Raw genomic sequence first — 16,968 nt, forward strand, 5'->3', positions numbered from 1 at the left:
ATTGTCAATTCTTCTTCTTTGTAACGCCTTCCTCCTCTTCTTACACCTCATGCTTCTTCAATCTGCCATCAACCTAAGATCCGGGGGGCATCAGTGTTCCCCGTGTGATGGCTAGTGAGCTCTTCCCCTCACCTCCTTATACATTATCTTTGAGGGTAATGTTAGCTTCATTCATTCATTCACTATGCTTAAGAACATTCATATGATATCATGGGGAGGTACAAGCCAGACATATGCGAGACTGCAGGGATAAGGATATAGATACCATCGGACATTACTTCCATGTAGGCAATTGTCTATAAAGATAATGGATCGATAATATCTCTGGGGATGAAGCAGGATAACCATAGGGTAATGACTGATCGTTGCAAGCTCATATCATTCACCCTTCCTAGTTCTGGACTTCTAGTCCTCCAGTTCTCCAGATTGGATAACCCAGATGCATTTACTTTGTTCGGTGGGGGAGTGAACTGCCAAATGCCCAACTCTAACAAGGTCACCAAATTCACATTTGAGTACAAGCACTAAAAGATCTCCCTCCCCTTATTTCTTTGCGCACTTCAACCAAGTCACCAGATCTCACTCACCAAATCCCGCTTACCCATGTTTGATTGATTTTCTATGACTACCAAGCAGCATAAAATGTTTTTTTACTTTTATAATGTTCTGACTTTCCACATTTAAATTATCTCCCGCCGAGTTTTTTGTAAATTTAGTAAGCAATGAAATATTCTATACGTCAAAGATTTGGAATAGATTCAGACTAATTTCAAATCAAATTTAAATATTGTAACAAAACTAGTGATTTCTGACTAAATAATTCCAATTGTTGTTTTTCAAAATTTACAAATTACCTGCAATTTTGAGGGTACAAACATAAAATTGCTCCTTGGTATTTTATTTGATCAAAACTAAATAAATAAATTTGAATTTGGGCCATCTTTTTGGTAGAAAAAGAGATTTGCCTACCATGTGTTTTCTTCAGCTTGTTTGACTCTTTTGTTAGACGGCGGTTTTTTCTTTGAGCTATCGCTAGAGCATGCTTTGACCGTGTATTTATCACGGGTTTTTTAGGGGTGCGAATCTATCGTTTGAAGTTGTTCTAACAAACATTCAAGTTACATTAAAATATTATATCTACGCAATCTAGCCTAAGTACCAGAAGGTTGGACCGAGATTCCGCCTCACTCATCAATATGAATGCACGACCCATTTTGCGCGGGCACGGGGCGTACATATACGTTGGTTCCTACCGCGTAACCTCCCCGCGCCCCATCCTTTATATGGACCGCCCCACTCTGGTTTTTTCCACCGGTCTTGGGAAGCTCTAGGACCTTCTCTGAACCCGTTTCTTTGTTTTTTCTTCTATGTCCAAATTTGCAAAAAAATTCATAGATTCGTGAAAATATTTAATTAATAAACCTTTTTATTACATAAATATTTTATAAAATTACATTTTTTGAATTCGCGAACTTTTTTTGAATGTTAGGAATTTTATTGAAATTTTCAATCTTCTTATATTTCTAAGGAAAACTTTGTTTTGAAATGCATGGATATATTTTAGAAATCATGACCAATTTTTGAATTGATGAACTCTTTGGAAATATGGGAATTTTTATTAAAATGAATATTTTTTGAAATTTGGGAACAATTTTATAAATCATGAAGATTTTGAAAAATAATCAAGAACTTTTTTTGGAATTGAAACTTTTTTGCATTCACAAACATTTTTCAACTTCCCGAACTTATTTTCAAAATCGTGAAAATTAAGGCATATGTGAACATTGTTTTCAAAACCATGAGCATTTTTTGAATCCACAAAATTTCCATGTTTTCCCGAACATTTGTATGAATATTTTTTGAATTTACAAACATTGCTTTAAAAAATATGCCTATTCTTTGAAACTGAAAACCTTTCTGTAATACTGATTTATTTTAATTAAAAAAAATTGACACAAAAAACAAAAGAAAAAACAAGATAAAAAACACGGGCGTCCTGCCCCGCGCATGGGCCGGCCCAAAAACGTGTGTGGGGGCAGCAGGATCTTCCTCCTTATTTGATGGTAAATCCTATTACGTGCCTATAGCGCCGTGGAGGCCAACTAGCGCTCACTGCAGCGCCGAGTTGGGCCGGCCCATGACCGCACAACACAACAAACCTACAACACAACAAAATTGTTGAAAAAGTTGCGCTCGCAAGGATTTACACTCACACCGTTGTGTTATCACACGAGCTCGGCTAAAACTACAACTACTCAACTGTAGAGAATGTGAATAGCGCCAACTATATAAAAACAAGTGCGGCCGCGATATGTATTGTACTCACACCGATTCCAAATAAAAGTCGTTGGAGTGATTTTCCGACCAGGTGAAAAACTAAGGAAATTACATCAACACCCTCACTTAATTTGAATCGGCCATCTCCAAATCGTCTTCCACCTTCGCTCCCCACACTCCGCCTAGCCTTGACCTCCGTCGCCGTGCTCCTCCGCCCCCACCTTTGCCGCCCTACTCCTCTGGCCTCACTCCCGTGAGATGCCATGGGAGTGGGAATGAGATGCGGGTGACAGTGGGAACGAGATGCCGCGAGAGTGATGTGACAAGGAGAGGGAGAGGGCGGCGACGGGGAGAGCAAAAGGGGGGCGACGAGGAGAGGGACTGGCAAGAGACGGGGAGAGGGAGTGGCTGACTAATCTGGATGTAGAGAGAGAGAGAGAGATTTGGAGTGGATGTAGAGAGTGAGTGGGCTGCAGGAACGAGTGGTGGTGGACGAGGGTAATTTTGGAAAGTGGAGAATTTTGTAATGTAACAGAATTTGCACTGAGAAACCTAGAGGACTTATATTTAGGTATAGAGGGAGTACAATATACTCCACTATAACACTTCTATTTTTTAATTATTTGGAGAAAAACGTGAATTTGAAAAGGTTCATCGATTTTTCAAAAGTTCATCATTTTTTAGAAAAGTTCACTAACTTGAAAAAAGTTCATCAATCTTGACAAAACTTTCATCAAATTTGGAAAAAAGGTCCATCGAGTTTGAAAAAAAATTCACAAATTTGAGTAAAAAATCTCATCAAATTTGAAGAAAAGTTCATCCATTTTTTAAAATAGTTCATCAAATTTGAAAAAAAAACCATTGATTTTTTAGAAAAATTATGGAATTTGAAAATAGTTCATTGGATTTAAAAGAATTATCCAATTTGAAAATATTTGTTGAATTTAAAAAAACACTGAATATGAAAAAAAAATCGTCAAAATTGAGAAAAAACAATTCATCAATTTGAAGAAATTTTTTACGAATTTTAAAACATTCATCGAATCAAGAAAAAAAAGGAAAAATGGAAACGGAAAAAGGAAAAAGAAAAAAAGAAAGTGTAAAAGAAAGAAAATGATTCAAGGTTGTGTTGTGGTTAGTGTTGCTTACAATTATACAGGTGGTCACGGGTTCGATACACTTGAGTGGCTCTTTTGTTGATTAAAAAAAAAAGAAGAAAAAAGAAGACAGATGCGTCGGCTGAACGCAGGGCATTTTAGGTGCCCGTTTGTAAAATGCAGTACCGACGCCCGAAGCGTCAAATAGGAATTGCCTTATCTGACGTGCACGTCGCCAAATCGGAGGTCCCTTATCCTCCGACCCGGCCCAGGCGCTAAATAGGAGCACTCCGCTAGACTGGACTAAAAGCTCGTAGCTCGCGAGCTTAACGAGCGCTTGATAGTTCAGCTCGTTAAGCTCGTAGCTCGCTTTTTAATGAACAGAGCTAATTATTAATTTCAGCTCGCTAAGCTTAACGAACGAGCTAACGAGTTTCACGAGTAGCTCGTTAAGCTCGTTAGTAACAACACGATACATATTTCTATCTTACGTGACAAAGTTTTTGTAGCACCTCATCTCATCTATTCAATCTAATCAACATAGAAGGTAACAAACTAGTGCATTTATTTGTGTAGTCATCATATTTCATCTTAAAAACAACACCAACACACTCATTATGTAAAACGTAGCACATTATAATCTATTAACGAGCGCTCGTGAGCTTAACGAGATTCAAACAAACCAAGCCGAGCAAGGTTTTCTGCTCGTTAATCTTAGCGAGCTTAATGAGCCAAGCCTTAACAAGCACGAGCTTAACGAGCCAAGCAGCTCGTTAATCCAGCCGCTGAAAGGCCCGGCTGAATATCCGCCGAAAGGGCGAGCCAAAAGCAAAAGAGCGACTTCTTAAACCCTGGAAGGCCGAACAGAATGTCTCCTTCAGGGGGAAATAAATATGCTGGGAAACGACCACGTGACCAAGTGCATGCTCCCTATCGTACGTAGCTCAAGGATGCCGAAGTCTACAACTAATACATGTCGAGTTCATCTTTATAATAGGTTGATTGATGCTTCCCGGACTGAAATCTCGGATAAGACTGGTCAATCGATCTTAGCACCATCTTTATGGTGGTATTCGTCGTTGCTCGACTTGTTCACCTATGCACGCAAAATGCACCTGATTTGGACCTAGAACAAACATCATCATGTCAGACAACCGAATCTAACTTGTGAGATACTCCCTCCGTTTTAAAATATAGTGCTTTCTCTATTTCCGTGGTTCAACTTTGACAATAAATTTTACCAACGAGACCGACTGCGACGGGAGCAAAAATTATACCAGAGAATTCGTATTCAAAAGAAGTTTTCAATTATATAATTTTTTCTCCCACCGCAGTCGGTCTTGGTGGTTAAATTTATTGCCAAAGTTGGACCTCGGAAAGCGCGGGCACACTATATTTTAGAATGAAGGGAGTAGGAGCTACGTGAGTCTTGATGCATTCCCTAGCTGAACACCAGAGTTATTTCGAGGACAGAGTATGTTACATATAAATATTTTCAGGATCCCTTTCGAGGTCTAACTCTATACGATACTCGTACGCGACCTAGCAAGCCGTCGCCTCCCAAAAAGTTAGGGTTGTCTGCCTCCCGCCGGCGCCGGCGGCGGTCCGTCCCGTTTTCGGTGGCCTTAGGGCCATGGTGGCGGAGTGGATCTCATGCAGAATTGCTCATGAACTAATACCCAACTCTTTCCATTTATTAATTGAATTCCTATAACAAGTAACAAGTGTTTTATTCCAAGATTAAGTTATTACTGAACAAAGAAATTTTTTCATTATATTATAAAGGATGAGATCAATTCGGAAGCGATTTTTCTTATTCTAGCAGACGGAATTCCTTTGGTCTAATTTAGGACTTTCAAATCTATTTATTTTATTTTATCTAATTCTATCTACGCCCCAGGGGCTAGGAACAAAACAGTCCTTTCCTTTTTCTGATCATAGAGAAGCCGTATGAAGCTAAGGTTTCATGTACGGTTTTGAAATAGCGGTGGGAACTGTGATGTTATCATCGACTATGATTATCTAACAGTTCAAGTACAGTTGATATAGTTGAAGCACAATCAAAATACGGTTTTTTTGGATGGAATATTTGGCGTCAGCCTATAGGTTTTCTGGTTTTTTTAATTTCTTCTTTGGCAGAATGTGAAAGATTACCCTTTGATTTACCAGAAGCGGAGGAAGAATTAGTAGCAGGTTACCAAACTGAATATTCCGGTATCAAATATGGTTTATTTTATCTTGTTTCTTACCTAAATTTATTAGTTTCTTCTTTATTTGTAACAGTTCTCTACTTGGGCGGGTGGAATTTATCTATTCCCTATATATCCTTTTTTGATTTTTTCCAAATGAATAAAGCAGTTGGAATTTTGGAAATGACAATGGGTATATTTATTACATTAACTAAAGCTTATTTATTTCTCTTCATTTCTATCACAATAAGATGGACTTTACCGAGGATGAGAATGGATCAGTTATTAAATCTTGGATGGAAATTTCTTTTACCTATTTCCCTGGGCAATCTCTTATTAACAACCTCTTCTCAACTTGTTTCACTATAAATAAGATAATACAATAATAGTAAGAATATTTTCAACACAAAAGCTCTTTCAAACAAGAGAAAGAAACATATCTTTTTCATAGATATTTAGAATGAATATGTTCCCTATGGTAACTGGGTTCATGAGTTATGGTCAACAAACAATACGTGCTACAAGGTACATAGGTCAAAGTTTCATAACTACCTTATCCCACACAAGCCGGTGAGAGGGCTCTGTTTTTAGTTTTTTTTTTGGGACAATTGCATTTTTACCCCTAGTTGGTTCCTACCCACGGGTTTTGCCCTTACTTTTCGAGCTTGCTCAGTTTTGCCCTTGCTTTTTCCGTCGAGGTCCCTCGAATGCCCTTTGACCGTTTGACGAAAACTTTGAAAATTCATAACTAATTCATATGAACACAGAAAAATGCAAATAAGATATCAAAATGTTCAAATAAACATTACCTTTATGTGCATATCATTTGCATTCAGGACAAAAGCATCGTTTAAACTACCTGAGGTAGTTAATGTTATTAACATTATTAAAAATAAAAAGGTATAAACAATATTTTTTTATGAATAAAAATTACATGCAAATGTAGGTAATGTTTTCTGAACATCCTGATATCTTATTTGCATTTTTCTGAGTTCGTATCAACTTGTTATGAAGTTTCCAAATAATGGTCAAAGTCGTTAGAACATTCATAACAAGATGATATGAACTCAGAAAAATGAAAATAAGATATCTGGATGTTCAGAAAACATCACTTACATTTGCATGTAATTTTTATTCATGAAAAAAAATATTGTTTATACCTTTTTATTTTTAATAATGTTAATAACATTAATTACCTTAGGTAGTTTAAAGGGTGCTTTTGTCCTGAATGCAAATGATATGCACATAAAGGTAAAGTTTATCTGAACATTTTGATATCTTATTTGCATTTTTCTGAGTTCATATGAATTAGTTATGAATTTTCAAAGTTTTGGTCAAACGGTCAAAGGGCATTCGAGGGACCACGGCGGAAAAAGTAAGGGCAAAACTGAGCAAGCTCGAAAAGTAAGGGCAGAAACCGTGGATAGGAACCAACTAGGGGCAAAAATGCAATTGTCCCATTTTTTTAGCTTCGTTAGGGTTTGTGTATTGCTGAGGAAGGCGAGACGGGGACGGCTCCCTGAAGATGGAATAAATGTCTCCCCGCCTAGTCCCCGTTCCGGTGATGTGTCTAGCATCGTCGGTGGACGTGTGGAGGTGTGTCTCCGACGGATCTGTCTTTGGTGGATTTGCTTGGATCTGTTTGTCGTTCGTCTTCGTTCGTGTGTCTTTAGGTTGGATCATTTTGATCTACACTCTTCATCCGTGACGGTTGCTATTTGGTGTGTTGGTTCTATGTGGCCTTAGCACGACGACTTCCTAACTGTCTACTACAACAAGGCTTGTCCGGTTTCGGTGAGGGAGGGGTGATGACAGCGGCGCGCCTTCGGCTCGATTCAGTGCTTGTAGTCGTCGCTAGCTGGTTTACGGATCTGGATGTAATTTTTGTTATTTCTAGTGTTCGTTGTACTAGCATGATTGAAGATGAATAAATTGAAACTTTTTCTGAAAAAAAATATATATATATTTTTCAGAACATAGGCTCAAGTTGCTCAACTCGATCACACTTTTGATTGGGCCCCGGTGCATGCCGACATGTCCAAGCCAATCATTCTGCTGTGTACCCGAGAGAAAAAATGATTCTGCCTATATAGCTTTCATGTGGTCCGGATTATTCCGTCTTCTTTGGAAGAGCGGTACGTCTCCTATCCACAAAGATTTAAACGGCACTACGTACAGAAATCGCTGGAGTGAGAACTTTCCAAACCACGAGCTACGCCTACGCCACGTCTGTATTCAGTGGACACGATCAGATCAGCTGCACGTAGGATTGGACTGTCGACATGTAATGGCAGTACGTACTATGTCAGAAATACTGTAGGAAATACGCTCATCGACATGAAGTTGATTGGAAGTGGGCCATACTCGCAATCCAGCACAGTGAACTCCATCGATAAGCGCAAGCGACGGCCGGTGCCCCACGCAGGAAATCTCGATCGATCGACATCGGATAGCCGGTGGCCCATCGAGACTTCTGACGCCCAAGTGTGTCCATAAACGCACCCTAAACAACTACAGTAGAGCGGGGTAGTAAGAAGCCTAACCATTGTCATGGGATCACTAATCAATTTCCTCTCAAATATAGCATCAATGCCATCCGCCTCCACCACCGCAGATGACCACGATCTATATCCGTATTGACCCTCACTAGTTCATTGAATCAAGGGTGGACCATTCTGAGGGGTTCATGGAAGAATGGGGTTCAATTCCCCCTATACACGATGCAGAAAAAAAGACAGATTCAACGATCACTAGTAGAAAAAGGGCATTTTGTCCCGGTCCCGGTTCGTAAGAACCGGGACTAAAGGCTCTCCACGTGGCTGCTGCCTGGAGGTCCACCTTTAGTCACGGCTGGTAACACCAACCGGTACTAAAATTTTTTTTTTTATTTTTTTTTGAAATATTTTTCCGATTTTCAAATTTCTGAATTATTTTAACCTCTAATCTCTAATCACTCCTCATCACTGCTCAATTTAATCTCTAATCACCCCTCATCATTCCAAATCATCTAACTCCCCGAACGGTCACCCATCCTCCCACTCCCCCAGCCTGAGCACGCTTAACTTCCGGGTTCTATTCTCCCTCGTTTCAAGTCTGCACTTGTTGTTTTCCTGACAATAGTAAGATGTCAATCATATTAACCCTCAGGAGTTTATCTTGAGCATGAAGTCACACATTTCACTGTTTGAGTTTGAAACTATTGTTCTAAAAAACAATAATTATTTAGTAACACTAATATTTCTTGAATAAGTAGTTTGACCATTGTTTGACCATAGTTTGACCAGATTTGACCAAAATTCAAAAAAACTGAAATAATTATTTAGTAACACTAATATTCTTGAATAATTATTTAGTAACACTAATACTTCTTGAATAAGTAGTTTGACCAGATTTAACAAAAATTAAAAAAAAAACTGAAATTTGAGCATAACTTTTCTTCCTTTTGAAATTTGAGGATTCAAAAAATTTGCAAACAGGCCGTAGGCTGTCAAAATCGGATGCGGATTTTCGTGCTGAACATTTTGATATATTATAAGTTTTTTCTGACATCGTATGCAAAAGTTTTAGCCGTTTTACATTTTCCCTACACTTTTTGCAAAACATGTCCAAATTTAAGTTTTTAAATTTTCCTAACTAGTAGATGTGGTAACATAACTACATCTCGAAGGATTTTAACTTTTGAAGTTTTTATCATTTTCTTTTGCTTTTTACAAAACTGAAAAGGCGATACACGAGGGGAGGGGGGTAGGATTTGAAAATTGCACCATTAGTACCGGTTCGTGGCACGAACCGGTACTAATGGGGTTGAGACCTTTAGTACCGGTTCGTGCCACGAACCGGTACTAATGGGCATCGCACCCTTTAGTACCGGTTCGTGGCACCAACCGGGACTAAAGGTCCCGTTTGAACCGGGAGTAATGCCTGTACGGTGCCCTCGCCGCTCGAATCGGGACTAATGCTCACATTAGTCCCGGTTTGTAATGTTAATGCTCTTTTTTGGCTGAATCAAAGCCTTTTTTACTAGTGGATTACTTTTTTGTCATGGCAGCACTAATTAAAATTTAAAACGTGTCATTCAATTTTTGAAAATGCTCGGAAAGAGAACTTTCTCTAGTCAAATGTCGCCCTATGCGGGCAGGGGCGCCGGTGTGTGCGAGGAAGCATGACGACGTTGTGTGATCGCAAGCTATAGGGTTTGATCGTCGGATCTACTTGACTCCAAGACCAAGTAAAAGGAAGCCTATTCGAGAGACGTGATTCAGGACCATGGTTCAGTAGAACCTATGGTCTATGCCGTACGATTTAACATCCTACTATATGTGGATGTGTGACATGCATACCAATTGCATTTTTTAATCAACCATGCATGGATCGTCATGAATAGACATGCATGCCAACTACATTTTTTAATCAACCATGTATGGATCCTCATGAATAGTGTCTAGGAATCAATGGTGTCGAGCGTAGGTTCGGCTGAACCATGGTTCCGTACAACATTTTCGAACCTATTCCCTTTACTGAGCAGATTCGATCCTTCTCCAATCCAAATAATGATTTTGTGCACATCGATCGATCCACTTCATTCCAATCTGTCTTAGGCCTTGTACAATGGGAGATGTTTAGGGAGGTGCTTAGAAAATAAACCAAGTTTTTCTGAAGCACCGGTGCCTATTTCTACAGGAGAGGCGCTTAGTTAAGCGTCTATCCTGTATAAATAAGCACCGATGCTTAAGAAAAGTCTGGTTTATTTCTCTAAGCACCTCCCCTAAGCACCTTGCATTGTACAAGGCCTTAGGGCATCAGGGTCGGCACCGATATGTTATTGTTTTCACGGATCATGCGGCGTGTTAACGATATATCATGAATGTGCATGTGTGTATCCGAATACACTAGCGGGTTTGTGCCAACACTTTCTCTGGATACAATCAACAATCTCAACAAGGTTAGCTATCTATCATCATTCTGTCGGTGTCTGCCAAATAATTAGGCAATCGACAGAAGGTGAACCCATATAGATAGTGTACATTTCTAATAACGTTCAACATGCAGATGAGAATTGGCATCATATCTTCAATTTTCTTACAATTGATGCAAGATGATTCAATATTGTGATGCAGTGTAGTTGAATCATCGTGCTGAGGTGAGGTCGTTGCAGTGGGTTGGGATGGGGCTTATAGACATTTCTTTTAGAAAAGGAGGATGACCCCCGGCCTCTGCATCGCGATGCATACGGCCATTTTATTAATTATTCTCACAAAACGTTATAAAGTCATACAACAGTAAGTCTGAAGCCGCCGTCTAAGCAACAAACTGTCGCTACACCTATCCAGTTGATGAAGGGGCGCAGATAGCCTGGGCCTAATACCAAACACACATCGCAACCAAGCCTAACATCTAAGACCTGAGACCTGGGGCACACACTGGTCCGGCGTGCTCTCAGAGGCCGCCGCCGCCAACTGCCACCGCTCCATCTTCAGAACTGTACTGATGCATCAACCTTGCTCGGTCAAGCTATCGTCGACGCCACCACGGCCCCCAACGGCACCTCCTCCCTGCGCGCAAACAGCTGAGCACGTCGCGGTCGCCACTGATACACCTCAGCGCCATGCTGCCAAGTACCACGAGCCGACACAGCTTGAAGTCCTTGGAAGATCTGTCGTGCGTAGCACCTGCCTACCAGGCATGACAAAGCGTAGCACCTGTCGGTCAGGCATGACTTGACATCTCCATCGAAGCTCCGTGCAAGACGAAGCCGGTCCACCTCCTGCCTCTGACTTCCAGCGCTGCTCCACAAACGATGCTTCCAAGAGAGAACCGACACCGCAGTGCCGCCATCGTCCGATCTGGAACACCAGATCCTAGGGTTTCCCCCGGAGCAGCACGAGTGGGTCGACAGTAGTTACACGACTATGCCTTCATCAAGGTAACGACGTAGAACGCCGCCATCGCCTGCCGTCGGCTCGGTTTTCACCGGCAACCATGTCTCCCCAACTCGCAGCCGGGACTAGATGATGGATCTCGAGATCCGATCACCAAGCTTCTGGCCGGCCACCACCGACGAAGAAGATGACCACCACCACTGGCTACACCAGCCAGAACAGATCTGCCATGGGTGCCGCCAAGCAGTCCACCAGGCCCTCGACGCCGCCGCCGATTTAAAGCCAGATGACATGCCATCGAAGACCGCATCGCGCCGCCGCCCGATCCAGGCCAGCCGCCGCAGCAGCCGCCCGTGGCCTGAGACAGGGCCGACCGCCGCCGCCGTCGAAGCCAACGTCGTCGCTTCTAGATTAGCCGCACCTCCACGCACGTTGGGGCCCCGCCACCCCTGAGACGCGGGAGGGAGGAAGAGCCCCCGCCACCGCCGTCGGCCTCCGGGCGCAAGCCGATGGCGTCCTCCGGCGGCGGCGGGAGGAGGGGAGGAAGATGGGCTAGGCCCCGGCGGCGGCTAGGGTTGGGGGCCACCCGAGTCGCCTGAGCGGGGGGCGACGCGGGCGTCAAAGATCCTCTATACATGGATATAGGAGTCTAATACTCTATATGGGACTTCAATAGCTGGCGAACGTACGCTGGGGGTGAGAGGGGGGGGGGGGGGCATTTGCGAACGACTTTTATAGCAGTTTTAGTTATAGGCGGTGATCATTTTTTCAGACTAGCATGACAATTCCTTCTAGAGGAGGCAATTTTTTTTCTTTGAAAACTGTCATAGTTTGATCTCGATAAAACGGTTGTGAGGGCATTCGTAGGAGTGTTTTTCCTAGCGAGCGTTCGCCCGTTAGCATTACCGTTCTATTATTTAGATCTCGGGAGAAACTGGATGTGTATAATTACGTAATCTTACCCCTGAACTCTGAATGTGTACCTATAGGAGTGCACTAGTCCTTTTCTTTAGACAAAACAAATTCAGGGACAGTCTCAACTTGCACTCCGTTTCGACCCCACTGTATGCCGACATTTCAAGTCAATCATTCTGCGTATACACGCCAACAGAAACATTCTGCTTTTACCATCCATACAGATACACTCCAACTCCAGATGCGTAAACGAAACTTCGTCGCTGCTTTACCCTGGACAGGTGCCAGCGACGGCCGGTGTCCCACAGAGCAAGAAAATGTAGATCGATCGAGATCGAACGGGCGCTGGTCCATGGCTAGAATCTCGTGACGCCCCAGCTCTCGATAATTCCATTCGCGGCAAGCATACACAAGGGCACAAGGCGTGCGGTAAGCAACAACAATCTCTTCAGCAACTCCAGCGCGCAGCGACTTGCGTAGCAGTACGCGTCCACGATCGAGAGTGTCCATATAATTGAGTCGATTCCTTCTCATTATGAAACATCTCTCGATCGCCATCGCCGGCCATTATTAATCCGCCCACCCGACATGCCCCTACATAGTTAATGGCCGGTCAGTCAGGCCCGTGGTATTGGTAACCACCAGCAGCTGCAGCGCTACCTCAAGAAACGTTGCCATGGCAGAGGCAGAGGCGGAGGGGTCGGCCATGTAGCGGAGCGGCATCGGCGGGGACGGGAGAGTCGTTTTGGGGGTCGACCGATGGTGGTGCACGTGGTGCTGCTCGCCGCGCCGGCCGTCGGCGGCTTCCTCCTGCACGCGTTCAAGTTCTCCATCCTGCTCTGGCCGTTCAACCTCACGCTGCCGCTGCTGCGCGACCTGCCGCGCGTCTGCGCCACCCTCCGGGGCGCCGCGTCGCTCTACGCCACCGAGCTGCGCGCGTCCCTCGGCGGCCGCCGGCGGAGGGCGCCCGTGCCGCAGATGGACCGCCAGTACTTCTCCCTCCGCGGCGTGCGGAGACGGCCGGCGGAACGGCTCGTCGACCACGCCATGCTAGCCCTCGTCGACATCTCCTACTGATGCCGCTGCGTTGCCAAGGTGGCTGCATGCCGGAGCTGTTTAATTCCGGCGGTGCTCGGTTTGGATGGAAACGTTGGTTCAGAATTTTCTTTGGATCATGTACATAGGCGTTCCATTTTTTTATTATCTTTTTTCCTGCATTTGTCGGCTGCACTTGTTGTAACTAGTCCAATGTCCTGCGTAATTACACCGGATCTTTTTTCTATCTTCAGTATTACTCCCCGTCTCAAAATAAATGACTCAATTTTATACTAGCTTTAGTATAAAATTAGTACAAAGTCGAGTCATTTATTTTGAGACGGAGGGAGTATATTAGATTATTAAGTGTGTTAATAACAATGCTATTTGCATGAATATAATAGTACTGATATATTGATGTGGTGATGAACTAATGATTGCCTTATTTAACTAGTATGGAGGTTCCACTCAAAAAATATATATAGTATGGAGGTTCCCAGAAAAAAACTATGGAAGTTCTTCCTTCTCAAAGAGAGATCATTTACATAAATATATTCCCATTTGTTGGAACAACCTTACTTAAAAAATCAGGTATAGCTAGATCTCAGCCGACTGAGACTTAAAGAGGTCGACTTAATGTAGTCTTAGTCAAGTGACAAAACATATAGAAAAGATGAAAGAAAGAAAATATTACACTAATCTCCATGTATGATCGCACAAATCGACCGAGACTTCGTTAAGTATCAGTCGACTGAGGTTTAGCAATCCCGTTAAAACACTCGCATAGATGTGAGATAATGTCGGAAGGCGAGCTATCTAAAAACTGTTAAACCTTGTTATCGAACTTGATGGAGGATTGGGGCAGCTGTTGATATATATATTTTTGGCAAATAAGACAAATCCGTTTAAGAAACAAGGCATGTATTCAGCGGACGCATTCAGCTGCACCTTCGACTTGCCGGCGACACGTATGTAACCACAGGGCTCCGTCTCAAATGCTCGGCGGCAGAGCTCAGCCCGAAGTTCGTTGGGAGTGGGCCGCATGGCTGACGAAAAATTATGACCGCGACAACGATCTGCCTCGCACATGGCAGCACGCCAGCACCGTCCTCACTGCCTACACGGATAATTGCCGGTGACGACCGGCCGGTGGCGGTGCCCCACCACAGGGGAAATGTCGTATCGATCGATCGAGATATGGCGAGAATATTTCGACGCCCCAACTGCCAAGTCTTACGCCAAATCCATTCGTGGCGACCGGCGAGCACATACAGGGACATACGCTAACCAACAACAAGGTCGCCGGCCTCACGCCCTGAGAAGCACCTGAGCTGTCCAGCAGTATTTGTCCGCGATCGAGAGCGTCCATATATACAACTTATTCGATTCCCTAGAATCTTTCTCGATCGGCGCCATCGCTCGCCGGCCGGTCCGTCGATCCATCTGGGGACCGGCCCGCCATGTAGGAGGACTGGAGGAGCACCACGACGGCGGGGGCGACTGGTGGTGGTGGAAGAGTTGTTGGGGGGATCGACGATGGCGGTGCACGTGGTGCTCCTCGCCGGGCCTGCGGTCGTCGGCGGGTTTCTGCACGCGTTCAAGTTCTCCATCCTGCTGTGGCCGTTCAACCTCACGCTGCCGCTGCTCCGCCACCTGCCGCGGGTCTGCGCCACGCTCCGGGCGGCCGCGGCGCACTTCGACGCCGAGCTGCGCGCGTTGCTGAGTGGCCGCCGGCAGAGCGCGCCGGTGCCGCAGCTGGACCACCAGTACTCTGCGCTCCGCCCCGTGCAGAGACGGCCGGCGGGACAGCTCGTCGCGCAGGCCATGCTGGCCCTCGTCGACGTTTCCTACTGATTCATGCCTCATCGTCAAGGTAGTTGGTTCTTGGTTGCATTCTTGAGTTGTTCAGGTCTCCGCGCTCTGGTCTGGCGGAGCTCCTCTTCGATAGGCTAGTGGTTAGCCATTTTCGGTCGAGCTTGCTTGCGCATAGGCACATAGCTGTTCCAAAAAAATATTGTACCCTTGTATTCGTCAGCTGCGGCGTTTGGCTCCTACGATCCTGCATTGTGATTTGTGGATTTTGTAATCTTTTGTGAAATATGGACTGCAAGGAATTTAGATCGAACGGGACATTCCCTCCCTTTTTTTTTGGCGAATGGGACATTCCCTCCTTGAACAAACATTTCGACGAGTCAATACAGATTCATGAGATGGATCGCCGAGTGCTCTTCCTTTGTCTCAAATTAAATGTTTTGTTTTTTTACACGGTAATAAGGAGTTTATTCTAAGATTATAAAGTTACAATCAAGAGGCACAAGGTCCTCGATACACAGAGAAGTACAAGAGTGTGACATGCCAGTCAATCTGCTGTCCTATTCTGACCACGTCTAACTTTCTGAGAAACAAACTCTCTGTCATAGTGAGTGACTTAATCTCAGCAGTTAAATGCTCGTATGCAGAGCCGATCATTTGAAAAGATGCACGGTGCCTCTTCCGAGTCAGAGTGGACAAGGATCGGCATATCTGTAACGCTGCGTTTGGATGTCTGTATTGGGGTTCCGAAATGGATTTCGTATTCCCAAACCATCAATTCAAGTGTTTGGCATGCCAACGGAAACAGCGGTATGTAATCGATCAAATACAGCGGCGAAATCAATCGCACGCACCGAGGCTTCCCACGATACGGAGCCCGACCCCTCCGATTTGGCCTGTATTCATGAGTGGTGGACAGCACAAAGGTTGATGTCGCCGGCCTGGGTTCGAGTCTCCTCATTCTCCTATAAGAATAAGACAGGGGGCTTCTTTCCCTTTATTCTCATTTTTTTACAAAAGAAAGCGTTTCGAGCCGGTCTTTTCTACCCCAACTAATCAGAGGATACCCTCTTGGGGGACCCATCGGTCATTTTTGGTGGGCTAGAAGCACATCACTTGGTGCGCCCCTACCGCCGCCACGTGTTGCACGCTGGGCACACCCTCGGGTTTTCAGTTTGAGTTTTCTGGTTCTGTTTTTTTTTTTGGCTTTTCGGCCTTTTCTTGGTTTTCCTAGGTTTTGGTGCAACTTATTTTGAAGGATGCGGTGCTTTTCCGCGAGAAGCACATCTGCGCTGGGAAAAGCATAATTCTGCTTCCCAAAAAAGGAAGACTTGTACTACTACGAGAAGGACAACCTATGCTTCCACGAGAAGCACACCTATGCTTCCTGAAAAGGAAAGAGCCAGTTGTGCTTCCAGTAAAATGGAAAAAACACAGCCGGTGCTTTCAGAGAAAAAACATAGCCTATGCTTTCGCAAGAAGCACAACTATGCTTTCCAAGAAGGGAAAAGCACGTGTGTGCTTTCCAAAAACAAGTGAAACGCTCAACTGTGCTTTGGTGTATGGTTTTTTTAAATGGTTTTTGCTATTTTTTGGTTTTCAAATTTCTTTTGTTTCTGTTTTTTGGGCCTTCTCAATTTCCCCTTTTTGTTACAAAAGTTTGTCAAAATATATTGACATTATATTTTATCAAAGATCTGGTCGCCAAAAATGTAATGGTGAAAACGATTCGTGATTTGAACGCACAGTTCAAGAGATAAAATG

The 16,968-nt window shown here is 43.9% G+C and overlaps 2 protein-coding genes across 2 annotated transcripts; both read left to right on the plus strand.

Moving 5' to 3' along the window:
• The first annotated feature begins 12,630 nt into the window (after positions 1-12,630).
• Positions 12,631-13,822, plus strand: LOC109746924 (uncharacterized). Its single transcript, XM_020306020.4, has one exon. It carries the CDS (start codon positions 13,117-13,119, stop codon positions 13,432-13,434), a length of 318 nt encoding a protein of 105 aa, XP_020161609.1. The 5' UTR covers positions 12,631-13,116; the 3' UTR covers positions 13,435-13,822.
• A 777-nt stretch (positions 13,823-14,599) lies between these two features.
• On the plus strand, positions 14,600-15,517 carry LOC109746929 (uncharacterized). The gene has a single exon (XM_020306025.4). The coding sequence runs from the start codon at positions 14,929-14,931 to the stop codon at positions 15,244-15,246; it is 318 nt and encodes a 105-aa protein (XP_020161614.1). The 5' UTR covers positions 14,600-14,928; the 3' UTR covers positions 15,247-15,517.
• The last annotated feature ends 1,451 nt before the right edge of the window (positions 15,518-16,968 follow it).

This window comes from Aegilops tauschii, chromosome 2, assembly GCF_002575655.3.
Source record: "Aegilops tauschii subsp. strangulata cultivar AL8/78 chromosome 2, Aet v6.0, whole genome shotgun sequence".
Taxonomy (NCBI): domain Eukaryota; kingdom Viridiplantae; phylum Streptophyta; class Magnoliopsida; order Poales; family Poaceae; genus Aegilops; species Aegilops tauschii.